The 25,613-nt window shown below is 46.3% G+C and overlaps 11 protein-coding genes across 11 annotated transcripts; 8 read left to right on the top strand and 3 right to left on the bottom strand.

Moving 5' to 3' along the window:
* Positions 1 to 659: 659 nt before the first annotated feature.
* On the top strand, positions 660 to 2,693 carry GLAREA_13020 (UBC-like protein; the record flags this gene model as incomplete). Its single annotated transcript, XM_008084499.1, has 1 exon — positions 660 to 2,693. One exon carries the CDS (start codon positions 660 to 662, stop codon positions 2,691 to 2,693), a length of 2,034 nt encoding a protein of 677 aa, XP_008082690.1.
* A 995-nt stretch (positions 2,694 to 3,688) lies between these two features.
* Positions 3,689 to 6,963, top strand: GLAREA_13019 (P-loop containing nucleoside triphosphate hydrolase; the record flags this gene model as incomplete). The annotated part of the gene is made up of 2 exons (XM_008084498.1): positions 3,689 to 3,960; positions 4,008 to 6,963. The coding sequence occupies 2 exons, from the start codon at positions 3,689 to 3,691 to the stop codon at positions 6,961 to 6,963; spliced, it is 3,228 nt and encodes a 1,075-aa protein (XP_008082689.1).
* Positions 6,964 to 7,221: 258 nt separating this feature from the next.
* On the bottom strand, positions 7,222 to 7,446 carry GLAREA_13018 (uncharacterized protein; the record flags this gene model as incomplete). The annotated part of the gene is made up of 1 exon (XM_008084497.1): positions 7,222 to 7,446. The coding sequence occupies one exon, from the start codon at positions 7,444 to 7,446 to the stop codon at positions 7,222 to 7,224; it is 225 nt and encodes a 74-aa protein (XP_008082688.1).
* Positions 7,447 to 8,200: 754 nt separating this feature from the next.
* On the top strand, positions 8,201 to 9,220 carry GLAREA_13017 (Kelch motif; the record flags this gene model as incomplete). Its single annotated transcript, XM_008084496.1, has 1 exon — positions 8,201 to 9,220. One exon carries the CDS (start codon positions 8,201 to 8,203, stop codon positions 9,218 to 9,220), a length of 1,020 nt encoding a protein of 339 aa, XP_008082687.1.
* Positions 9,221 to 10,932: 1,712 nt separating this feature from the next.
* On the top strand, positions 10,933 to 12,292 carry GLAREA_13016 (Concanavalin A-like lectins/glucanase; the record flags this gene model as incomplete). The annotated part of the gene is made up of 3 exons (XM_008084495.1): positions 10,933 to 11,477; positions 11,544 to 11,598; positions 11,648 to 12,292. The coding sequence occupies 3 exons, from the start codon at positions 10,933 to 10,935 to the stop codon at positions 12,290 to 12,292; spliced, it is 1,245 nt and encodes a 414-aa protein (XP_008082686.1).
* A 657-nt stretch (positions 12,293 to 12,949) lies between these two features.
* On the bottom strand, positions 12,950 to 14,688 carry GLAREA_13015 (PLP-dependent transferase; the record flags this gene model as incomplete). Its single annotated transcript, XM_008084494.1, has 9 exons — positions 12,950 to 13,025; positions 13,075 to 13,290; positions 13,341 to 13,508; positions 13,557 to 13,636; positions 13,699 to 13,907; positions 13,957 to 14,102; positions 14,152 to 14,408; positions 14,460 to 14,504; positions 14,560 to 14,688. 9 exons carry the CDS (start codon positions 14,686 to 14,688, stop codon positions 12,950 to 12,952), a joined length of 1,326 nt encoding a protein of 441 aa, XP_008082685.1.
* Positions 14,689 to 16,732: 2,044 nt separating this feature from the next.
* Positions 16,733 to 17,586, top strand: GLAREA_13014 (SGNH hydrolase; the record flags this gene model as incomplete). Its single annotated transcript, XM_008084493.1, has 2 exons — positions 16,733 to 16,886; positions 16,937 to 17,586. 2 exons carry the CDS (start codon positions 16,733 to 16,735, stop codon positions 17,584 to 17,586), a joined length of 804 nt encoding a protein of 267 aa, XP_008082684.1.
* Positions 17,587 to 18,063: 477 nt separating this feature from the next.
* On the bottom strand, positions 18,064 to 19,305 carry GLAREA_13013 (RING/U-box; the record flags this gene model as incomplete). The annotated part of the gene is made up of 1 exon (XM_008084492.1): positions 18,064 to 19,305. One exon carries the CDS (start codon positions 19,303 to 19,305, stop codon positions 18,064 to 18,066), a length of 1,242 nt encoding a protein of 413 aa, XP_008082683.1.
* A 1,460-nt stretch (positions 19,306 to 20,765) lies between these two features.
* GLAREA_13012 (uncharacterized protein) lies at positions 20,766 to 21,554 on the top strand (the record flags this gene model as incomplete). Its single annotated transcript, XM_008084491.1, has 1 exon — positions 20,766 to 21,554. The coding sequence occupies one exon, from the start codon at positions 20,766 to 20,768 to the stop codon at positions 21,552 to 21,554; it is 789 nt and encodes a 262-aa protein (XP_008082682.1).
* Positions 21,555 to 22,295: 741 nt separating this feature from the next.
* On the top strand, positions 22,296 to 22,843 carry GLAREA_13011 (Chromo; the record flags this gene model as incomplete). Its single annotated transcript, XM_008084490.1, has 3 exons — positions 22,296 to 22,520; positions 22,569 to 22,634; positions 22,691 to 22,843. The coding sequence occupies 3 exons, from the start codon at positions 22,296 to 22,298 to the stop codon at positions 22,841 to 22,843; spliced, it is 444 nt and encodes a 147-aa protein (XP_008082681.1).
* Positions 22,844 to 23,602: 759 nt separating this feature from the next.
* GLAREA_13010 (uncharacterized protein) lies at positions 23,603 to 24,607 on the top strand (the record flags this gene model as incomplete). Its single annotated transcript, XM_008084489.1, has 2 exons — positions 23,603 to 24,199; positions 24,344 to 24,607. The coding sequence occupies 2 exons, from the start codon at positions 23,603 to 23,605 to the stop codon at positions 24,605 to 24,607; spliced, it is 861 nt and encodes a 286-aa protein (XP_008082680.1).
* Between the last annotated feature and the right edge of the window lie 1,006 nt (positions 24,608 to 25,613).

Genomic DNA, 25,613 nt, shown 5'->3' with positions numbered 1-25,613 from the left:
TTTTTTTCAGTCATTTTGTTTCCAAGGCATACAGCGCGAAATATAATTAAATATGAATCAAGGGAATCTTAATGAGATTAGCGAAACTTACTATATCTTATATGTCTGTACTCCATTTCTTATAATCGTCGAAAGAAAGATTCTTAAATCGCTGCTAAATCTCAATCAAAATCTGATTCCAAACCCAAATTTCGACTTCTCGCCGGCCCATAACTACAAGTACAACAAAACAACCCATCAACACAAATCGAACCCTAAAATGATGAATTGTGAAGAAAATAAATCAACAATAATAATTCCGTTTGTATTCACCGAAAACCAACTATATATCCATAAGCGTGGTGAGTGACTCATGCCGAACCGAGTCACCTTTGAACCCCAAGAAGGCCGGCTAGGTAGTTGGAACAGTGTCATTATAAGAGGTTTGACCATCCTTTGCATCTTTTATTTTTGGGGAGAGACATCTGAAATAGTTCTTCCTCTGAATCCTGAAAACTTTGTTGTTTTTGAGACATTTTGAGTAAGCGCTGGGAATTTACAAATATTTTACTTACCATCTATATCCCAAAACACATACCTATTCATTAACGAGATATCCATCATCAACTAAGCACACATTATTATCATATCCAGAGTATCATCACCGTACCCAAACCATCATGTCCCACCGCCTCGCAAAAGCCTCCCTCCACAACCGTCTTCTCCACGACATCAACGAGCTCCACCAGCGTCCCTACCCCAACATCGCCCTGCAAATCCCCTCCGACACACTCACGCACGCATGTCTAATACTCACATCCGAAGCCTACGGCGCCATGCACATGACGGTGACCTTCCCTCCAAAATATCCACTCTCCCCACCGCAAATAAAGATGAATTCGCGGGTGCATCACCCGAATATATTCAACGAGTATATCTGCGCGTCGATACTGAATACGGAGGAGGGATGGACGCCGGCGTATACGTTGAAGAGTATCGCGATTCAGCTGCTGAGTTTCTTCAGTAGTGAGAGTGTGGAGCAGGTGGGGGGTGGGAATTCGGTTAAGCTGAAGTTGTGGAGAGAGTCGCGGAAGTATGTTGCGGATGAGTATACTTGTGATAAGTGTGATTTTGGAAGTCCATTGCCTGAGTCTATGGATCTGGATCGGCGCCCGGATTTGGAGGCTGCGGGTTTTGACAAGCTAGAGGCGAAGGGAAAGGAACATCAACAATCAAAGGACCGGCTTCGAGAGTTGGTCCCTCGAACTCACCAAAGTATTCTGAAGAAAAAAGAAGATGTGGATATGTTAGACGAAAAAAATGAGCTGCTCGGTACGGAAACACAGCCAGAAGAAAAGAGAAAAGTGATGACTTGTCCGTTGATCCAAGCGAACTTACCAGATGAGGTTTTGATTATGTTACTTAGCCAATTGGACCATGAAAATATGATATCTTTGGGACGAGCCTGGCAACGATTACGTCAAGTCATGGCCGACTATGATGTGATTCGAACTCGCGAACTCCAGTGTTTCTGTCTGAAAAAAGACTTCATCTCTGCGAAACTCGGAGTAGGAGTGAGCTATTCCAGAAGGGGGACAAGGAAATCGATAGCTTCAGAGTTCGATCTTCTCTCGGAAGAGGCTTTCGTCATGCATAGAATCCGACGCTCGGTTCAAGGCATTCCATTTGACGAGTGGCTACCACTGCCTATTTCCTATGGACATTGGAGAAAGGTAAGGCAGGACGCAACGATAAAGTTGCTATACATGGCAAAGGATGCACGCCTCACGGGCTCATTGGAGGAAGTCGTATATCACTTCATGAACGGTGTAGTGGTCGACCTCAATGAGAAAACAGCAAAGCGGGATCACCATACACCACAGAGCAGCTTAACCCATGTGTCTGAGAAGGCCATTGAGTCGTACTTCCACCTCTTCCATCTCCTGCTGTGTCTGGCAGCAGAAACTCCAGAGACCACCCAAAAAGCCAACCAAACGATCAATGGTTTCATGGCTGGCGCCAATTCCAAGAACGATTGTCCAAGTTTAGGATATTTCCTTATCTCTGCATTGATCAGCGATGTTGAGATGACGCAGGAAGTCTTGACGGCCATTGTCAAAGAGACAACCATTCGTAACGTGGTATGGGTGCTGGACAAGAAGGGCACCGGAAACTCTGAACTGAGCTACTTGGAGCCTTCTGCCGTCTCTAAATATCGAATGAGGGAGACGTTCAAGGCAAGCAAGACGTCATATCGTATTTTGATGTTCTTGAACCTGTTCCGCAGAACTGCAGTCGGTAGTCCTCGCAAGCCTTTGATCCAACTTCGCGACGAAGCATTCGATCGACATGGCGCGCCGCCACGAGGATCCGCAAAAGATTTGGCAGACAGCATCAAGAAGATCCACGACATTGACAGTTTTGACGGTTTCTTTGAAGAGATGGGAATGGCGCAGCCGAGCCCACAGGAGCTCACGAGCTTCCTCCGCCAGTGTATCGAAGACAGTATGGCAAAAGGCTACTCATACATGCCCATCAGTCAAGGCCAGGCGCTTTTCCTTCGTCTGCAGTATGAGACACGAGTTGAGATCGTACCGGGGTTGAAACGAAGCCCATGCTATAAATACGATGTCTCTTTCTTCCCTAACGCGAGATCAAGGTATTCTGGGCACAATGGAGGGAATGGTCGAGGCCGTGGCCGTGGTCGTGGTTGAGGCTGGAGGGGCCATTGAGGACTGAGACCAGGGACGTAGCAATAGCTGTTCGAGAACTAGAAATAAATTCCTATTAGTCTCCATTCTTGCGCGATCCAGAGATAACTGGAGCGATGAAGATGTTGATGCGAAAATGTTGTTGTTTCTTTGTCGAAGACTGATGGCAACCCGGAAGCTGCAGGTAAACCAAGGTTGCGGTTAAGGCTAACCTGAAGTGTGACCTCAGGCACCAATGTTTCTCTCTTCTCTTTACGAGCACCTCCGCATGGCTTTCGACTCTCGAGCCATGGCCATGCCAGTTTCACTGATTTGACCGTCCTCCAATATCTCTTCGTTCATCAATGATTACCTCCCACATTTGTTCATGTTGTTTACAGCTCCTCCCACTTCTTTACGTTTATTTTTCTTTGCTTCTCTGAATTCCATTTCAAAGATCAAACATCTTCTTAGCCAATGGCCTCCGTATCCCCGCTGGTCATGCAGCCGCATCAGCAGCTGAAGTGCATTGCCCATACCACCACTCTTGATGAAGAGCGAGGACGAGGCTGCCTGTCTATCAACTTCCCAGCAAAACTAGCTACTTGATACTTACAACTTCTCTGTCAGCCTTTCATTGCTCATTTTGGATCTCTTGTTTGACTACCTCAGAGCATGACTTCACTCTGCGCATAGTAGCTCCCCTTTTGTCCCGAGAACGATGGCATTCCGACGTCCTGCAAAGACAGAAGCATTGTGAATTGATCACACCTCATACTGAACTCAAGCATCCCAAAGTGCAATCTCAAAGATGGCATTTGGTTGTATACGGCATCATGGATCCAATATCAGCTCTTTCCCTTGCCTCGAACGTGATTGTGTTCGTTGATTTCGGGTGCAAGGTGCTCTCGCAGACGCGTCAGATATACAAATCTGTAAATGGGACTCTTTCTGACAATGTATTTGTTGGGTCCTTGACGGATGATTTGTCGGCATTAACTACCAATCTGGAGAATTCGATGTCTAGCAAAAGTTCCAATGAATTCTCGGACGAGCCTTCAGGTGACGACCTTGCTGTCATTGACCTATGCCGGAAGTGCCGTGGGATTGCAGCAGAACTGCTCACTCGGTTGAACAGAGTAAAGGTAAGAGAAGGATCCACTCACAGGAACTGGCAGAGCTTCAAAACGGCGCTTCGAGCAACTTGGGGTCGTGAGGAAATGGACACCTTGGCAAATCAATTGTCTGAAATCCGCTCAGAGATTGAATTTAGAGTGCTCTTGAACTTTAGGTTTTTGTACTTTCTCCCACGTCCTTTTTAGTGCTAATACTCGTCAGGGAGACCATAAAGAGCGTTGCTACCCGTCAAGCCCAAACCTCCCATCAATTGACCGAATCCACTCAATCAATAATAAATACCTTTCTCAGTGTTCGAGACGAATTTGCTACCGAGTTACAAAGACAAGCAGGACTACTGGCACGACTTCAAGGGGATAAGAGCGAAGTGAGGTTGGCAAAACATGGCACGCTACAGACCTTGGACTATCAAGACAATGAAGGAGAGGAGAACGCTCTCATACGTGGACGAAATTCTGCTACAGAAACGTTAGTCCAGGAGCAAATGACTTTGATCATTGTCGAGAACTCCATCCTTGCGAATTTGGATTTCGCAACTATCAGAGATCGTCACGAAGACCTTGAAATTGCCCACAATCAAACCTTTGAATGGGTGTTCAAGGATGCCTCGATCAAAGATCGAGGATGGAGTAATTTTGTTGAGTGGTTACGACACGACAATGGACTATATTGGGTGTCAGGTAAAGCTGGTAGCGGTAAATCGACCTTGATGAAATACATTTACAACCATCGTCAGACAAGACTTGAACTTGCACAATGGGCGGGCTTTTCGCCATTTGATATCACAGGTTTCTTTTTCTGGAACAGCGGTAGTGAAGAACAGCGATCCCAGCGTGGACTTCTACGAACCCTCCTCTTCGAGACTCTACAAACCCATCGGGAGCTTATTCCCAAGGTATTCCCTACCGCTTGGGCGGCGTGGTCAGCGAAGGTCAAAACAGCTTTGAAATTTGGTACGGGATCCGCCAAAGCTTCATTAATAGTGCCAGAGATGAAGGTCTGGAGTTTGTCGCAACTAAAACGTGCCTTTCGCAATCTCGTCGACCATTGCCGGCAAAACAGCATTAAGCTTTGCTTCATCATTGATGGTCTGGACGAATACGATGGCGACCACGATGAGATTGCAGATTATTTCACAGGTTTTTCGAACGAACCTAATATGAAAATGTGCATTTCAAGTCGTCCTTTGGTTGTTTTTGAAGAGGCCTTTGACAAATTCCCAGGCCTCAAACTGCAGAACCTGACCCACGGAGATATAAGCCAATATGTTGAAGATAACCTAGCAAATCACCGGCATATGGCAGCCCTGACATCTAAAAGCCCAGACCAAGCGGTACGTCTCGTTGGCGAAATTGTCAACAAAGCTGATGGAGTTTTCCTGTGGGTCAAATTGGTTGTCAAATCGCTTCTCCAGGGCCTTCGTGATCGAAACAGAATTTCTGATCTTCAGAAACGTCTGCGACATCTCCCTGCAGATCTGGAGGCATTGTATGAGCACATGCTCGAAAAAATGGATCCATTCTACCTAGAACAGGCATCGCAAATATTCCAAATAGTTTTGATTGCCCAGAAAGAATCAGTCAATCACCAAATCACATTACTTCAGCTTTCATGGGCAGAAGAAGAGGACGAGTCGTTTGCTATGAACGCCACAATGCGACCACTGTCCGAGGATGAGATTATCGCTCGCTGTAAACTTATGGATACCCGGCTCAAAAGTGTATGTTCTGGACTTCTCGAATCATATGATTCGAAATACAGCAATACCGCGCCAGACGCACGAGTCGTGTGTCTTCATCGTACCGTTTCTGATTTCTTCAAGAAGCCTACGGTGTGGCAGAATATTACCAGGCATACCAAGGATAGTGATTTTAGCCCTCATATGTGTTTACTGCGCTCTTGCGTTTTGCAGCTCAAAGCGTTCAAAGGAAATCACCAGACACCCCTGGACATGTCAATTCTCAGAAATGCTCTCCGATTCGCTCAACAAGCAGAAGCCGACCTTGGAACTGGATTTCCTGTGTTATTGGATCAACTGGATGCTGCGGCAACTTATCAGTGGAGAGTTTGTGACGGTAGAAGCACGAATGCAGTTCTTGATCATCATAGAGAAAGCATACAGTCCAGGAAGCCTAGGACTTCCGGAATTAGACAGTCGCACTTTACTTCTGAGCTTCTGGCGGAGTCCGAAAACGAGTCTGACCACTATTTCGATTGTCGGTCGAGTAATGAAATGTCTCGAGAATACAAATACCAGGATACTTCGGAAAAAGTAGACCGCAGTACAGCGCCGCCTAGTAAGGATATCCTACAGCCTGCTTCCTCACAGCCGACAAAAGCTAGTCATCGGATCGAGATCGCACTCAGAAGTCGAGACATGCCCAATTTTGAAAAATTCGAAGAAGAAACTCGAGTGTTGAGGCACTGGACCTACGGAATCCAACTACCAGAAGTGCGATCTTACCGTCGTGGAATTCCCTTTTATGACCTCGCCAAAGCACTAGGCTTGAACCACTACATAGCTCATAAAGATCAAACTGGAGTGATGGTCGATCACGATGTCAACCATCATATGTTGATGCACAACGTAACTATTTATTCTCGGCCAAGAGGTTTTGGCGAATCTCAAGTGCCTGATCTGGCTATTGTGGAAAGAACTCTGACAGCAGGTGCGGATCCGAATTTCGCATACGAAGGATCTTCGCCTTGGGAAGAGGTCTTGACTGGGTTTCTGTCACATATTTCGAGATATGAGTTTGATGAGGAGCTTTGGGATCAGAATACCTTTAGAGGGCGGCAATGGATGACAGATGCTAGGAAGTGGTGTGCGATTATGAAGGTGTTCCTTGACCACGGAGCCGACTGTGCGGCATTGAGTAAACTGCATTATGGCCAGCAACGAAGAAGGCCGTTGGCGATTGTGCATAAGATGCCTCCTTCTCTTGCAAGCGAGTCGAGGGAGCTGGTCTCTATGATTCACTCGAGTCTGAATATCCCTGCCCCGGAGAAGCATTCACCTGACCAGAGTGGTGTGCCGAGTCCTGAAAATACAGAGCCGAAGAGTGCAGTTAAGGTCCAGACGAGCGAGAGAGCAGCCGGTGGTCTTGCCACTTATAGCTGGGTCGTCTCCTGGCTATCTGGTCGTAAATCGGGGTGAAAAGCCCATTCTTTGTCGGTCTTGAGTGAAAGCTTAATAAGCTATTCTAATGCTCACCAGAAATACTAGAGTTTCCGTAACCAATATCGCCCAAAGGCAACATGTATACCTCGGCCATAGGCGTATACGCTCGGCCTTCGTATTTCTAGTCCTGTTCTAGGCAAATTCGTTGCCATTCAGGATATACTCGCACCATTTTATTTCAAGCCACTAGATAAGCCTCGAACAAGCTCGCAAAGAGGTGAACAAGGTGCTTGCCTACTGCGCTTGAGCTGTCTTTATCTCAGGTGGGCGTTTCGTTTTGGTGAGACGCTGGTGTCGATGTGCTCTGCCGTGAGTGTTATTGGCGCTGGTTACATCGGTGCCGGCTTCGTCCTCGTTTGCCAAAATACGTTCAAATATACCATCGATGTCTAAACCCCCAAACGCATCAGTCCAAGTGGCGAAAATATTACTCCAGTCAATTTCGGAGTTGGTGTGCATTTGTTCGTCAGACTTATGTTTCATAGTCTGTCTGTGAGATGCATGATCGTACACTTGGAATCGCTACTTGACATTCATCTAACAACATGTTCTACATCCGAGTTTTGTTCTATATCCGCTGTCTATTTGGACATCGGAATGAATAGGTTCCTTTGGTTAACGGGAATCCATGCACTTGGCTGCAAAGAAGGCTATGAACGAGAAAAGGGAAATACGAGGCAAGCTACTACGAGGCGTAACTTTGGTGCCTGAATAAGATCTCCCCCGTGCATTCTAGATACTGTTATTGTCCATTCAACAAAAGATCATGTAGCAGATCTTTTGCCAAAAACTGCCTACGCCACGCTCGATCAAGACTTGCTCGCTCTTCGCTCTCAACTTCGGCCTTTCAATTGAACGCTCGCGCCTTCGGGCATCCGGATTTGTCTTTAATCTGGTACAAATAACAGCTCCTGTCCACTCAATTTTCAAAAGAGAGTAAAAATTATCGACATGGTTCGGACAATGGACTTTTGGATAGTAACATTTGGGGCTTCGCTTGTGCGCCGACGCGGCGCAGTCTGACTTTCAGCCCTAGAGCTTCGCGTCTCGATCGAAAGAGGAACATGACGATTATTGGAGGTCGACATGCACTTCAAAACATTACTGCGAAGGACAGTGGAATTGTTATATAAGGCGTCGACAATGTCCAGGAAAATATCTGCCAGTTCCATTCCACCTTGAGATTCAAAAAGACCTCAGCACAACAGTCAAAATGAAATTAACAACAGCCCTTCTCGTCGTCTTTGCTGGATCTATCACAGCTGGTACCATCGCCCCTCCAAGATCAGGAGGAACATGGACACAACTCCCCAACATCACCCTCTTCGACCGACAAGAACACTCTACCGTAGCAATTGGCAACACAATCTACATAGTAGGCGGCATAGCACCAATCGCCAACTCCACAGCCGATCCAACCACCCCCATCGTGCAATCCTACTCCATCCCCCACCAAACATGGACCCTCGAAGCCCCTCTCCCCAAAGCCCTCAATCACCCCAACACCGCCGTCGTCAACGGTAAAATCTACGTCTTAGGAGGCCTAGCAGTCGGTCCAGGCCAATGGCCAAACTGGCTCGCAGCAGGCGACTGCTACGTCTACAACCCCGCCACACACACCTGGAAATCACTCGGTAACATGCCTATCGGCACCGCTCGTGGCGCTGCGGCCGTGGGCGTTCACGGCGATACTATATACGTCGGGGGCGGCCTCTCGCGGCTCGGCATCGAAGGCCAGGAAACACTCGATATCACGTCTTCGTATAACACCAGAACGGGAGCCTGGACCTCTCTGCCTCCACTCCCGGAGAAACGAGATCACGCAGGTGGCGCGCTTATCGATGGCGTCTTCTACGTCGTGGGCGGTCGCATCAACGGCACACCTGAGGGCATGAGGGATACAGTCTTCGCGCTCGACGTTACGTGCTCCCCGCTCATTTGGAAGACCAGAAAGGCGCGCATGCCTACGCGTAAAGGTGGACTGGCGGTTGGTGTTGTGGGGGATGTGATTGTTGCGGTTGGCGGCGAGGGGAACGTGGATGCTGTTAGTGGGGTCTTCAATCAGACGGAGGCGTATGATACGAAGAGGGATGTTTGGACGAAGATGACGCCGATGAGGGTCCCGCGGCATGGGACGGCGGGGGTTGGGGTCGGGAATGGTGTTTTCATTCCTGGTGGGGGCGTTGTTAGGCAGTTGGGTGCGACTAGTTATTTCGATGTCTTCAAGGTTTGAAGTTTAACGGTGGATGGGGGAGAGGGGGTTTTCATAGTTGATGTGGATATAGGGAGTCTGTTATAGAGTAGAGAACCATCGAACAGGTCTCTCTTCTTTTGAATTAGTTTTGGATGCAGATTCGTACACTTTGTAGTGCAGGTGTTTTAATAAGAAGTGTGCTTAAATTTCAAGACAGGGAGTAATCTTATAAGATGATTGAGGAGGGAGACGGTAATAAGATGGGCCTTAGTGGTTAATCATATGAGCTCTTTTCTTTGAGAAAGTAATTCGCGAGTAGTTTGGAGTTACTGGTGGATACTATGTACTCGTAGCTATCGATAGTTTTGCTGTTACCCTTTTAATTTCTGATTAGAAGCAAATGGCAACTCACCTCTTTCATCCCGTTCTTAAAAGTTCTTAGACAATACAATGTTTTAATTCCATCTTATGTCAAATGATCTCTCGTGTGCACATGTAAGTGAAGTGTACCAATTTAAAAGCCATTCAGAAGACAGGTATCCGATTGATGTATATAACGTTTATCTCATTAGCTGGTAGTGGATGAGAAATGTCGTCGTAGTAGAAAAACTATAGCTAGTGAACCCAGATTGTTTATTCACTAACTATGTAATTAGCCAAACGAATTCGTCAACGAACACTAGTATGTTAGACTTTATAAATCAACCATGATACATTTCTCTAAAGTTGAGGCTAAACGGGAGAGAAATAGTTGCTGTTACGCATTATTTAACAATATATTCAAAGGACATTGACACAAAACACCAAAATTATCTATTCTCCAGAAAGAGTGTGTGGGTGTGGATATTTTAGGAAGATATGTGATACTCCCTATGTATTTTCTAATGCAGTTTTCCGGCTAAAGTTTCGTATTTTATTTCTTCTATAGATCTCTTAAGATGAGCGAACACGGTGGATTGATTAATACTGACCCCCCATGCAATCAATAGGTAACATGTTATACGTCTTATATAATTAGAGCAATGGTTCTGAGGCTGCCCTTTATAACCTTTGTTAAGATTGAATGGTCCCATGTAATAAGTTATTCGGCTCAATCTAATATGTTCTTTCCCAAGAGCAACGATAAGCGAGTAACTCAATCTCAAGTATCGTTAATACTCCAGAAAATTTTCAAAAATAAGTCGAAAGTACGAAGCGAAAGTGACTTGGTGGGAAATAGATGAAAACGCAAAGCTAAATCGATTGTCTTGGGCAATCAAATTTAACGCCACAAGGGGACGATGGCGGGGGATAATTCCTTGTAGATATTCACTACACCACTCGTATAAGCGCACCCAAAGATACATCCCACTCGATCGTGACCAAAACCCAAGCCACCTCACGGATGCATTCCGAATCGCACCCTCGAATCCACTCTACCAAAATAGCCGCCACGCGAACCCGAGCATTTTACCCCCCTTGGAAACCCCAGATTATATTAAAACTGCCGAGCCTCTCCCCAGAAACTCTGGATAAATGGAGTCGAGCCGAGGGAAGTTCCCCGCCGTACCCCAGTTACAGAATTTCGTGGGAACAGCTTTTGCGAATCAGATGATGGTTGGAGAGGCTGGTCGGGCCGTGAGGTGAATTGGGTCGGAGTGTGCATGTCCGGATCGTCATGGGAGATTTGAAGATTTGGGGTATTTGAGGAGGGATTTCCTCTGTTTTGAGTTTTTGAAATGCAAAACTATCTTCTCTGGGTATCAATCGATATGTCACGCTCACTCCCTATTCTCGCTGCGTTGTTGGGTCTAGCGATAGCCCAAACTCCTGGAACAACACCAGAAGTGCATCCAAAGCTTCAGACATGGGAATGTACGAAAGCTGGTGGTTGTGTTGCAAAAAATAGTCAGTTGGTTTTGGACTCAATGACGCATCCGATCTATCAGAAAGACAATCCAACATTGAATTGTGGGGATGGAGATGGTCCACCAAATGCAACAGTTTGTCCAGACGAAGCGACATGTGCACAAAACTGCATCATGGAGGGTATCAGTGATTATACCAAATATGGTGTCTCGACTGACGGTTCAAGTTTGTTGCTAAAACAATTGCTTGATGGTAGGACAGTAAGCCCAAGAGTTTACCTCTTGGATGAGGCGGGGGAGAAATACGATATGCTCAAGTTGACTGGAGGGGAGCTTTCGTTTGATGTTGATATGAGCAAGTTACCATGTGGGATGAATGGTGCACTCTATCTGAGTGAGATGGAGGCGGATGGTGGAAAGAGTGAATTAAACACCGGTGGTGCTGCATAGTAAGTCATTCGTTCATGCGACACAAGCAGCAACCTGGTTTGTGCAGTTCTAACACTCCAAATTAGTGGAACAGGATACTGTGATGCACAATGTTATGGCAAGCCATTTGTGAACGGAGTGGTATGTTAAGCCATCAATGAGCATACGATAATAAGCTGATGATATGTAGGCAAACCTCAAAGCACAAGGTCTGTGTTGCAACGAGATGGATATCTGGGAAGCGAATCTTGCAGCCACATCCATCGCACCACACACTTGCAACCAGACCAGTTTGTACAAATGCAGTGGAGCTGAGTGCGAGTTCGACGGCGTGTGCGATAAATGGGGTTGCAGTTATAATCCATATGCACTTGGCAACAAGGACTATTACGGTCCAGGACTAAAGGTCGATACAAGCAGACCTTTCACCGTTACGACGCAATTCCCAGCAAACGAGAACGGAACCCTGTATGCGATCCGCCGTCTCTATGTCCAAGATGGTAAGGTCATTCAGAATGCTGCTCTGATGGTTGATGATTCCGTGGCTTTTGATGAATTGAACGACGCATACTGCTCAAGACCTGGTGGAGGAACCTTCATGAAACTCGGTGGTATTCCTGGGATGGGTGAAGCGTTGAGCCGAGGAATGGTTTTGATTTTCAGTGTGTGGTGGGATGTTGGAGGATTTATGAACTGGCTAGACAGTGGTAACACTGGGCCATGTAACGCCACTGAGGGAAATCCAGAGGTGATCAAACAGATCCAACCTGATCCTTCAGTGGTCTTCAGCCAGGTGAAATGGGGAGAGATCGACTCGACTTACTCTACAAAGTAAGAGTATTGGCGATTCTGTATATAGTCAGACTGAGGTGCATGTATTTATGAACTGAAAAACAAATTATGTGGAGAGTCAAACTTAATCCGGTGTACATCTCTGAATTAAATTTGAACACTTGGTCGAGCATGACATGAATTTGCAGATGAACGCGCCTAACCTCTCGTGAAATTTGATCGCTTTCACATCTTTGAGCTCAAATCTCTTTTCTAATATTCTGTGATGTCTCAGCAGGCCAAATATCTTGAGACGGATGGATTTAGTAGTGGACTTTGTGCTAGGGATGAGGCCTGCTGGATATTGTGTTCGATATATTTGTCGCTGTTCAACTTTGAGACTGGCGATAAACACAAAGGTCTTCGTGGTAATGTGTATCAAAAACATCGATGTTCGTGGAGGCGAGATATATTTGATGAATGATGTGAAATAAAAGGTAGATCAAATTTGGGAATTGCGAATACGTGGGGAATATGGTGAAATCGGCAGGGAGATCAATTCCCCGCAGCTTTCATCAAACTACTGCCTCAAGAACACGAATGTGCGTAGAACGGTATAAATTCCATATGATAAGTGCAATATAATCATCCTCAAACAGGTCGAGGCGCATTAGAAACCGGGTAGGGGAACTAGCGTTTTTGAGACCCCTGGAACACAATTTCAGACTTCAAACTCCAAGTCTAGCCTCATAACACCCGATGAGGTATTCTTCATGTCTTTAACTACCTCAATCACCCTATGGAGGTCAGCTAATTGATTTGAAAATCTGGTAGTGCGGCACTCACCTCCTCAATCCTTCCTCCACCAAATCCTTCTCCCGCGAGAATACCAAACGGAACCATCCTGGTGTCTCATTGTGATACGGAGCACCACTCGACATAAGCACGCCGGCTTTTGAAAGACGGGTATTCAAGTCCTTCTCAAGAGCCCATCCGTCTTTTTCTTTGGTTGGAGTACCCAGAAATGGAGAAAGATCCATCCAGATGAACAATCCTGCGTTTCTTTGCAGGGGTCAGTGTGGATCTTCGAAGAAGATTTATGACATACTCACCCTCCTTTGTAATACTTGATGCCTGCGTTATTGAGAATATCTGTGGCTAACGCATAACTCTCTGCTAGCATTTTCCTGCCTCTTTCCAAAAGCTCGGTTGCGAAGGTTCGGTCCTCTAAGATTCGTATGGTCACTGCAGACGACATTTCAGAGGGCCAATGAAACCGTCTGTTGGTGCTGAGGATTAGTCAATGGCGAGAATGACAAGAGACTTACCCTATAGCACGCGTAGCATTTGTCAACTCTTGGTTTCTCGTAATAAGACATCCCAATCTTAGACCAGGTGCACCGAAATCCTGTTTCATGAAATCCGTCAGCTCTATGTTATGGATAAGAAATCAACATCTGGACTCAGTACTTTCGACATGCCGTACAAAGCGTGAACATAATTCGCATCAATCAGATCCGTTGGATCAATTGACAGCACTGACGTAAAGGGAGCAGGCTGTACAGCGTCGGTTGTCTTGAAAACAGACAAGGCATATATCTCGTCACTTATAAGATGAAGTTTGTGCTTATCGCAAAACTTCAATAACGCCTTGAGTGTTTCAACCGGGTAGCAGTGTCCTATCAGCGTTTAATATGTTGGCAAGTCGTACATCTTGAATGTACCTACCTAGAGGATTATGCGGATTGCAAAGTACTAGTCCCTTGACCCTAGAGCCTGCCTTTCGCGCGGAGATCAAAGCTGCCTCATACTTTTCAACAGCACACAAACCAAACTGATCGACTTCCCCAAAAGTTACATGCACAATATCACATCTAGGCAGCATCAATTTTCCGAACAGCTCGACTTGTCCATCTCACTTACCCGGTTGTCATCTTCAGATCATAATTGAAAGCCCCATAACAAGGCATACCCAACAACCACGCATCACCATCATCCGCCAAATTCTTCGCAACCATCTCGTTCAACGCTGTAATCCCAGGGGCGAAAGTAACATGCTCGCTCGTGACTTCAAAGGTAGGATTAAATGTTTCGTTGATATGTGTGGCCATTGCGTTGCGAAGACGGAAACTTCCAGCTGGTCCGTCATTGTAGGTGAGATGTACTGGCTCGATCAAATTCTGATTCCATAATTCAGCACTCTACACTTTGTTTAGGAGTAGGAAACTGACCTTCTGCTCGCGCATGAAATTCATAATGTCATCTTTTATGAGATACTACATCTCGTGTTAGCTGTCCATTTCTTAAATGGTTTCTTCCACTCTTACTGACATTGACTGCATTGGCAAAGTTAACTTCGCCTGTAGGGTTGGTTGCTTTATGATATGGCTCTTTCTGTTTGTTGTTGTAACTCGCCATCGCATCGGATCTCGCATTCTTTTGACCTCGCGTGGAAAGCATAATGGCTCGCTGCGATGAAAGCTAGAGAATTGAGAGTCTAGTGTCCAGGAATAAGTTGTGGTGACACAATAGACAATGACTGAGATGATGCGCAGTACAAAGACAATAGATTATTCGAAAATGATCTTTGAGGATTGTCTTGACTTCGCGGAATGCAGGTAAAGTTGCTGTGACTCAGAATGGGGGTCAAGCCTTTTGCGACCAATTAATGCGCACCGACAACCTTTTCTGTTTTTGGAGATTCGATAATCAATTTTCTTTTGTGCAAAATACTGCTGCCACCTAGAGTACTCTTTGTCCAAGGTCTTTACAGCACTTGATGAAAATAAACTTGATAATTATTAGGGCACTTCTCGATCAACAACAAAATAACCCCACTTGAAGGGCGTGGAGTGGAGACTTGCCTTGAAGTGTAAAAAAGTCTGATTACCAACAAAAAAGACACCAGCTAGTACTTAACTGTGTATTGAGTCGGATTCAGCAAGTAAGCATGTAATTTTGCTTCATGAGCCGACTTGTATGTTCCAACTCCTGCCATGAAGACTCACAGGTTTCTTCGCAATAGAGTCCCACTGCATATGAAGCAGATATTCATGGAACAAACTTTTACAACGTTGCGACTCGGAGCTTCTATCCAAGAGTGGATTTATTATAGAAATGATTGAGGGGTGCTGACTTAGTTGGTGGAAGGAGACACTGATTAGGTATTTTTGTACAGGTCGTCTCCATCACGGATCAACAATGGATTAATTGCTTCCCCGTGGACTTCCAGCGATACCTACGCAAACTAATCCTCTCGAAAAGAAGTCATTGCTCATAAAATGCGAAAGATTCATGATGCAAATCCCGCATCCGGCTGACACTCCGTGGTTTCGCTCGAGCGTTCGTTAACGATAGGAATAGTTTTCTGTACCTTCGAATCTGAAATACGACTTGTACTCTTCAATGTCTGCTGATGTTTTGGGAATCTAGAAATGGTTTGCTTTTATCCAGAATCGTCATGTCATCTGCATGTTTCGGCGAACTTTTTCAAGTTGAAGTCATGCGTAATTGTAAAGTCACGACAGTCGAGCCTGCAAATAACGAGAAGATCTGCTCCTAGACGAATGATACAGCAATCTCTGAACCAAATGAGCAATTGTCATCGACAACAAAGCGTCTATGGACGGACTTCCAAAACGCATGGAATCTGGAAGTGTTGACAATAGTTGGAATTTTCGAAATCTGTTTGAGAATTCATCCAGACAGCTTTGAAGAACTAGTCGGCTGGACTTAATTGTAAGAAAACGCGTGATAAGCAATACGTACAATGAAATAAAGTGCTTGCAAACATCTCTTGGAGAATAATGTGCAGAGGATGAAACATTTCGTATGGAAAATTTCATAATTTCATCGAGACAATTCCCGGAGCAAAGACCCGAAGATCTCCCGGGTCCGCTCCGCCCATCATCTTCCTCCTTCCAATTCAAGATTCGACAACTTCACGAGCAAATCCCCATCAACGTTCCTATCCCCGACCTCCCCGCACCGGTACATCCCCAAAGGCACTAATCGCTCACAAATACCGAAGCCCAAGACCCCTCATCTCAACTCAATCTCAAAAGCAACAGCCAAGCTTTCTTAAATTCCGCCAATAAGCATTTCATCTGCCATCCTTTCAGCCGCCGGAATATCCACTTCTCCGCCATTTGCTATATGACGGTGGTTATAAGGTACAGTACATATTAAGGTACGCACCGACATGCTTTGATCGACGGATATTATGGGTGTTTATTGGTGGGGATGAAGAGGTGGTTTTTTTTGAAGATGGAAGAAACAGGTGATGAGGTGGTTTCGGGTTAAAGTGTCACGATGGATCTTGTGGGTGGTTTAATTCTTCCATTGTCTCTTTTTGATTGTGCATTGGTATGTATATATTAATATTTCTGTGTCTTCCGTTTTGCATTGCGATAGTTTTGCCTTGTTTTAGTATCTCAATTCAGTAAATACTACAGCAAATTCTTCTTTCCCAGTCATTCAACGCAAAACTCATTCATAGAAAACTATGAAGCCTCCATTTACCTCTTCAATCTTGGCTTTGGCCACCGTTGCAGCCGCTGCTCCTACCGATGAGAGACTGGAAGCACGTGCAACGCCGACAGTCTACTTAGCAGGCGATTCGACTATGGCGAAAGGTGGCGGTGGTGCTCAAACTGAAGGTATGCTTACAAAGTCCTAACTTCTTGTTTTCTTAACTAACGGCAACGAGGCTGGGGTGTATACCTCCCATACTCTCTCAAAGGAGTAACAGTCGTCAACGCCGCTATTGGAGGGAGATCCGCACGTTCATATACGGATGAAGGACGCTTTACTGCACTTGCAGCAAAAGTTGTTTCTGGAGACATTGTTATCATCGAATTTGGCCACAATGACGGAGGGTCACTATCCACCACAGACAATGGAAGAACAGATTGTGGGGGCTCCGGATCTGAGACTTGCACCACACCAGCAGGTGTAGTCGTCCAGACATATCCAACATACCTCACCCGCGCAGCAAAATTGATGACTGCAAAGGGAGCACATGTGATCCTCAGCTCACCAACGCCAAACAATGTATGCGAGACAGGTACATGCTCCTACACGCCAAGCAGATTCACAGATTACTGCAAGATCGTCGTGAAGAATGTTGGGACGACGGTTTCTTCATTTATTGATCATGGTCAATACGTTGCAAATAGATACATTGCATTGGGTGCGGCTAAGACGACGGCTTTCTACCCTGTGGATCACACGCACACGAGCCCGGCGGGTGCTGAGTCGGTGGCTGGACAGTTTGTTAAGGCTGCGTTGTGCTCGAAGAGTGTTTTGGCGCCGTATATCAAGAATGCGACTGCAAGTGTTGCAGGAACTTGCGTTTAAAAAATCTGCTCTTGAGGTTTTAGTAAATATTGGGTTGCTAGTTCACTGTGCATAAAAACAACGAAATATGTGTAAAATCAGAAACCTGAAGGAGGTAGCATTCATTCTATTGTGTACAGCACATGTTCTTGCTGACTACAAGATAAGACCTTGAAACAATGGATGGTTTTTTTGGGCTTGCTGGGATTACAACGGTCAACAGCCAAAAAGAAAAACTAGTTTTTGGTTACAGCTAGCGGACACTCAATCTTCCGACACTCGGGTCTTTAAGGATGCACTCTAATAGAACAAAGTAAAATAGTTCGGTGTAGATCATGGAAGCAGAAAGCTGAGACCCAAATTGAGTGGATGGTTGGAATTTATTTACAGTGAATCGAGGTAGTATTTTTTCGGTTACATATACAAGCTCTCCCAGGCCCCTAAGAGCTAGATATTATATTTACCCCACTAAAAATTTATTCTCTGGCATACCATCGCCTAAAAGCTCGTTCTGATAACCTGCTCAACATACTTAAACCAAGCAGTCCCACCCTTCATAGCCCCAAACTTCGCCACAGCCGGCCACGGGGACTTCCTCGTAGTTTTGAATCTCACAAAGTCCGTGTATCTTTTACACAAGATCCCAGGCAATCGCTGCTTCGCAAGGGAGAGGTAGTACGTAAACTTTCCATACTCGTATAGAATGTCGAGATAATCCTTTCGCGGATCAAGCGCAATTCGCGTTTTTGAGGTGATGATCCCGAAATCGGTGAGTAGTGCGTCAAAATGCCATTCGAAGTTCGATGGATGATCTATCCGACGTGCTGCCGCTATCACTCGCTGAATCTCCATCTGTGCTCGGAACAAGTGTTTCCAGTTTGCCAAGGGCTCTGTAGCCATAGATGCTCTTGTCCTTCCTTTCGGCGTGCCGTAGTTGCAGAATTCATTAACCACCGTCACCCATCTCGCAAGTACAACCTCGTTTCCACTTCTCGAGGTCCCTCGCATCGACTCGAAAGTCTGTGAGAGCGTGACATCGTACCAAGTCGGCGACCCATCAATATTCCGCTTCTCCTTCGACGAACACACGACCTGCAAATCCGGCACTCTCTCAATCTTCCTCGGCCCAACCCCTTTCTTAATAGGAACAGCACGTTTAAGCAACTTCAGCAAGCGCTTCAGTCTCGGCTCGATGTCATGGTCGTAGATATTCGTCTCCTCCAAAAACAGCGGATCACAGTACTGAACACTCATCTCGCGCGTCAACATCGTCGACGTAAAATTCCCCGTCTGTCGTATCTCCACAGTCGCAAAATCCTGCAACTGCACACCCCTCGACCCAACATTCCCAAAAACCCCCGAGTTCGGCAGCGCGTGCGAGAATCCTCGACTTGGGGGCCGATAGAGAGCGAACGTCTGATCCGGAAGCGTGTCGAAATCAGAATGGAATACCAGTGGCAATGTCCGTAACTTTAGGTGCTTGAAGATGTCGTTGTCGAATTTGATGGTGATGTTCATGAATTTGCGGCAGAATGGACAGCGGATCAGGCGTTCTTCGTCTTTGGTGTCGGCGGCGCGGAGGAGTTCGGCGAAACATTCGCGGCAGAGGGAGTGTTGGCAGGTGTCGAGGCGGAGTCGGACGTGTTTGTGGGAGTAGTGTTCGAGGCAGATGGGACAGGTTGGGTCGTCGTCGAGGGGGTCCCAGTCAGGGATGGCGGACTCTTCGAAGATGGAGTTCATGGTTGGGGGTGCTCCAGCCACGGAAAAATAGAAGGAAAGAAATCAGATACATCTTTGCGTTCAGGTTTAGGTGTTGGATATCTTTTGACTGTTTGCGTCGATAATTCATCTTGTTTAGAGGACTTAATTCAGTAGGCATTCAGTTCATTTTCACTGATGATTCGTCTTGATTACAACCTCAAACAATGCATATTCATTCTAATTAGCATGTGGAAATCCGTTCCTAGCCAGGTAGATGTACTGGTCACAAGTGCTTGTCTGTCTCTAATCTCACATCTATCGTGACGTTGGAGGTGACTCGAATTGTGTATGGTACTGTGTTTGAGTTCTTGGACAGTCAAGAACATGCAAAGAATAAACTAAACAAAGAAAATCAGCTTACCACCATTGAAAGCTGCGAACAATAAAACCTTGACATATGCCATTAGATGTAACACAATAAAATCAATACAAACACTATTACTGGGTACAAAGCCTCGCTTAGAAAATAGGAGATAACCGAGCACCACTCAATAACATAAAGATATAAATCACAACTTGCGGTAAAAGAAGAATAAGGAAGTAAAGACACTCTAGTAGTATAAATTTAGTTTACTTCAATGCCAGTTAGGAATGTTTTTACTCTTATGTATACCTTACTTGACTCGCTTATACATTCCCTAAGTAAAGTCCTGTTGTAACGATAGAGAACAAGTATCTTTTATGTTCTTGTAAATCTACATTTGATCCTAGCTTGTTCTATCACGCATTCCGCATATTTCCTCCAGAGACAAGATTCTTTACCAAAATCCCTTCAGTGAACACCAGTTTTCAATCCATTTTAGTGAATCAAGCATTCACTCTCCCATCTCCCAGAACCCAAATAAAGCACGTAATTGAAACTCCTTTTCAGTTACCTCAATCTAGAAAACTTCACACTCTTCAAAGTGTTCCCCTATTTCCGCTCCAATTGAGCGAACAGCGAACCTGTTATCCTCGCCAACTCCAAATGCCGAACCTCGTACACCCGCACCCTCGCACCCTCGCACTCGTTCAGCGTATCCGCCGTACTCGCTTACCGTATCGGGCGCAACTCCCACTTGCACTCATCATTTTCGCACAATCATCCCCAACTCCTCACAAGGAAACATCCTTGATATCATCTCAACCTTCGCGAGTCCATAGAAAAGCCCCGGTGCCGCACAGTGGATCTCACTTCATTCGCGCGAGTATGCGCGGCCTCGGAACGGGCGGAGCAAAACGCACGCCGTTGCGGCGGTCAGCGTGTTATGCCGATTGGAGATCGCAACGTCGTGTATAAGAATGTAGACGAAGTGCCGCAGGCACGCAGGTGAGAATCTTACATATGAAATTCGGCTTTGCATTGAGTTGATTCTATTAACTTCGCTCTGTCATTCCTCTTATTCTCGCTTTTGGTTTTTGGGACTGCACTGGATAAGGTTATGATGGAGTGGTAGGAAATGGGCTCCTTTGTGTATCATCTGGTGGAAGCTGGTTGGATGATGGTAGTGCAGGTTTTTTTGCTCAAGGCACAACATTTTCATCAGACGAATCCGAGGAATCGACCGCTTACGTCGTTTGAGAAGGGTATTATTGGGACGGCATTTTGGATCACGTTTTTGCTGGGGGGCGCTCTATGTCGGTTGCTTCTGAGATTCTCGCAAACTGTCATATCCGGAAATGGCGAACTTCCAACGACGCCGAATGTGGAGGGTGGATCTGGGACTGGTCGATTCGTGTATAAAGTGTTAGCAACATGGCTCATTCACAAGGCTGTGAATTTCATCCTCGAGACCGTCCTTCCGTTTTGGGACGAACTAGCCCGTGACTCCTCCAAAGCACGCCAGAAACTCGAAGTACGTGCGTCGGAACTGCTCGAAGGGATCCAGGACTTCATCCAAGGAAAAGGGTTTGGGGCCGGACAGGTGCAGGTGTTACGCAGCGGCCAGGAAATCAGTCTGGAACGACGACAGGTTAATGATCCTGTGCATGGACAGCGGACGTTGGATTGGAATGTTGTGGTGGATAAGACGGCGTTGAATGAGATGATGGAGACGTTGGGTCCGCCGGGCGGGTTTGGGGAGATGGGGTTTAATGTTTCGAGGGATGGGGTGTGTTTTGAGGCGATGGGGGTGGGGACCAGGTTTAATCTGAAGTTTGGGTTGAGTGGGAGTAAGACTGGTGATGGGGGTGTGGAGGTGAAGACGAAGAAGAGACCGCCTTTGAAGGGGAGGAGTAATACGAAGTAGAGAAATATTTAACATGTTTAAATTCTCGAATTGTCTTGGAATGTTGTTGAGATGTCAGCTTCAGATGTGGCTGCTGGGGAAAGTGAGCGGGTTTCAACACAAAAGTCCGATAACCTTACCTTGATCAACTCATGAATATATCTAGGTCAAGTAACCTACTGTCGAGGTAACAAAATGTAGTTGAGTTGTTTTCATTCTTCGAAGCCTTTCTAAATTTGATAGAGTATCCGATCTTAACATAGATCGTTAATAGAGGAATATAGATCTCTGAGAAAAGAAACAAGTTTTCTTAATCTTACTGATTTAGAGATGAGGACTTGAATATTCACACGGTAGCTAGTGAGGTATAAGTGTCCAGCGATATAATAAGAGGAAGTACCTCGTGCTAGGAGAGATAGCCATAAATTATATAGTGATTACACGTGAACAGGTGACTTTATAAATTTATTATATCATATTCGAAGTTAAAGATTGGACGAAACAAACATAATAGAAAAGCAAACATAAATCGGGAGGTGAGGGTTGGGGACAAGGCTGAACAGTCGTCCCTTCCATAGGTGAACTAATTCACTTCCACCTCAGGCAGGGATTCACCTCTACTTCAACTTCAACATCTACAACTAATCTTCGCATCCCGATCGCAAGTCTTATAAATATCTATATGAGCACTTACTAACGCGTTAGTGCGCGTTACAATTTGTGGGTAGGTCGATCTCATTCTCAACACCAGCAATCTTCAAAATGGCGCGTCGATCTTCTCGAGTGCTGGATCAAAGTACACTTCCTCCTCGGCTCTTAGCAAGAAAAGCTGCGGCGAAAAAGGCCTTGGAGAAAGCGGCATCTTCATCATCGCCTCTCAAGAGTAAAGGTCGAGCAAAACCTGCAAAGACGAAAAGTGCGACGGCTGCAGGAGCGAAGACAAAAGGCACGACGGTTACTGGAGCGGGCGTTAAGAAGAGCTCACCTGTAAGATTCCCTACTTGCAGGCTAGAACTTTACTGACATAGTTTAGAGAAAAAGAAAGGAATGGCAAAGCTCATAGGCCCGCGCAAAAAGAAACGCGTTACACCTACCAAACCCGTAAGTTCTTACACTCATCATCTCCACACTAGGTTATCGCTTTAACCACACCACAGTCACAAACTACACCATCGTCCCAAGGATCCGGTCCAGAAACTGTTTTCAATGATGAGCTCAATAGTGAAGCGCCTGAGTACGAGGTCGAAGAGATCTTGGACTCGAAAAAGAAGGGCAACAAGCGCTGGTACCTGGTCAAATGGGTTAGGTAGAATCATTAGACTTGGGAGCCCGAGGTACATTTGAGGAATTCGACGGATAAGATACAGGAATTCGATGAGAAAAATCCGGATAAGACGTAGGCGGGGAGAGCTGTTTGAGTCAGCGATTTGCGGACTGAGGATGACGGACGATGACTGCGAAGAACCTTGGAAGACGCGATATGAAGGAAGTGCTTATGAGGAGAATATTTTGCAGGCATGATGATTTTCGCTGATGATGGAGATCGATGAGTCTTGCTTTTGAATTTGATATGGGGGGATGATATGTTGCTGATTTCGAGGCATCGTTGGCTGTAGTCGCTCTTCCATCAGCTCCCATCATCACAATCTAATACATGTGGATACGAGTAGATGAAAGGCAATCGATATATCTATCGCTCCTCCATGTAGCACGGATTTGGTCGTGGAAAGGAGCTTTTGCACCGCTTGGCTGGCAGAATAGCAATATCATCGCTGGAGTTTCGTGCTTTGCGGTTGCACCCTGGGCCTGTAGATTAATTTGTCATATTCTCGAGCATAATACTATACGAAGCTAATGCAGACATTCTCTCATGCTGTGGGAAAACATATTTGATGGTCGTTCATGTGAAGGACACATGCTGATGCCAAGCGAGGTGAAGTCATTCGGAGCCTCGCCTTAGCAAGGGAGCGAATTTCACCAGGCTGACTCTCACAACATCCTCTCCAAACCATCTCCCAACGCAGCGCAACTTTCCTTTCCATCAACTCCATCTAGAAAACACCATCACCATGGACACCCTCCGCAGCGCCCTCCAACCCCTAACCACCAACCTCCCCACCCCCATCCGCAACCTCGGCATCTCCCTCATCGGCGAAACATGCTACCAAACCCTCCTCCTGGACATCGACCTCACCAACCAAGCCTGCCTCAAACTCGCCGTCTCCAAGGGCCTCGGCATCGCCATCATCGCCGCCTCCTCCATCGTCAAAATCCCACAGATCCTCAAACTCCTCTCCTCCAAATCCGCCTCCGGCATCTCCTTCCTCTCCTACCTCCTCGAAACCTCCGCGTACCTCATCGGCCTGGCCTACAACGTGCGCCAGGGCTTCCCGTTCAGCACGTTCGGCGAGACGGGCCTGATCATGGCGCAGAATGTCGTTATTGCGGTGTTGGTGCTGAATTATAGCGGGAAGGCGACGGGGGGTGCGGTGTTTGTTGCGGGCCTGGCGGCGGCGGCGTATGCGCTGTTTAGTCCGAACGTGGTTGATATGCCTACTTTGGGGTATTTTCAGGCGGGTGCGGGCGTGCTGGGCGTGGCGAGTAAACTTCCGCAGATTTTGGCGGTTTGGAGGGAGGGTGGGACGGGGCAGTTGAGCGCGTTTGCTGTGAGTATAGCTTTTTCTTGTGATGTGATCTTTTGGTTCAGTTCGCTTGCGAAATATTATGGTGGACCGAGAAAAGGGTCAGATTACGATAGAGGAGATCGGGTTGTGGTATATTTGGCTAAATGTGGACTAATATCTGCCTAGGTTTTCAACTACCTCCTCGGCTCGCTCTCCCGAATTTTCACGACTCTACAAGAGGTTGATGATAAACTCATCCTCTACGGTTTTGTCGCCGGGTTTATTTTGAACGCTGTTTTGGCAGCGCAGATGGCTTATTATTGGAATGCGCCGGAGAAGAAGAGCGTCAAGGGGAGTGGAAAGGCAAAGGTTGCGTTGCCGGCTTCGACGGCGGGTTCTAGCACGGCTACGCCAAAGGGAAAGAGTCCTACGACCAGAAGACGTGGTTGAGCTAGATTTGAGGGTTTGCTTTTTAGTTTTTTCTCAAGAGACTCCTGCGGTTGCGGTTGAAGTCTTATTTAATTTAATCTATTTCCTTTACACAAATTCATCTTGGCTTCAGTATTTTTCTACATCAAGCGATAATCTAATTTTATAGAAGCACTGCCCAAACACACCAGACCACCGAGTTCCCAACACTATTCGAAAGAAAATAACAAGCTAACAAGCCTCCTCACAAAAAAACCCCGAAAAATCATCCGTGAAAAAGCATCCCACCGAGTCAACCGTCACAAAATCAGCCGATAACTAACTAGCACACCCGCAATCCCGACGTATAAAACGCTGACTCGTCTCAAACGTTACTTCACATACTATAGCACTTAAATTTTCTTCGATGATCTCACCAAAGGGAGTGCGGTGCTGAGGATGGGGATGAGCTGTTGAGTGGATGGAGAGGGATGGGCTGGGGGAAGGAGAGGATAGGGGAGATGAGGGGATGGTGGGGTGATGGGTAGTGGGTGTGCGAGGGATAGGGGGTTAGGGGGAGGGAAAGGGGAGGAAAGGGTAGGCATAGGGGAGATGAGGGGGTTAAGGGGTAAGAGGATAGGGAGATAAAGGTAGGTACGACTAAGCGTGGAGAGACGAATATGAAGTCTTCGATGTCGGTGCATGTTGTTGCTGGGATGGCGAGGCGATTGATGAGGTGGTGGTTATGAAGGGGGGATGGATGTGTTGACAGGGTGTTTCTGTTGTTTGGCGGGGGGCGAGGGGGCGAGGGGGAGGATATGGCGAGGGGGAGGGTGGATAGGAGGATGGGGAGGAGGGGTTGGGTTTACTTGAGGGTGTGGGGTGAGGATGGTTGAGGTTTGGTTAAGCATGGTTGGTTTGAAGGGGAAGTGGGATGGGAGATGGAGACTATTGAGGTGGATGGAAATCCTGTAGATGGTCATGAGAGATTCTTGGATGTAGTTTCTTTTGAGCCGTGGAGATACAAGCACGGTGGTTTGGGAGTTAC

This window comes from Glarea lozoyensis, assembly GCF_000409485.1.
Source record: "Glarea lozoyensis ATCC 20868 chromosome Unknown GLAREA20, whole genome shotgun sequence".
In the NCBI taxonomy this organism is placed as follows: domain Eukaryota; kingdom Fungi; phylum Ascomycota; class Leotiomycetes; order Helotiales; family Helotiaceae; genus Glarea; species Glarea lozoyensis.
The sequence above is the reverse complement of the archived record's forward strand: the minus strand, read 5'-3'. Positions and strand labels throughout refer to the sequence as shown.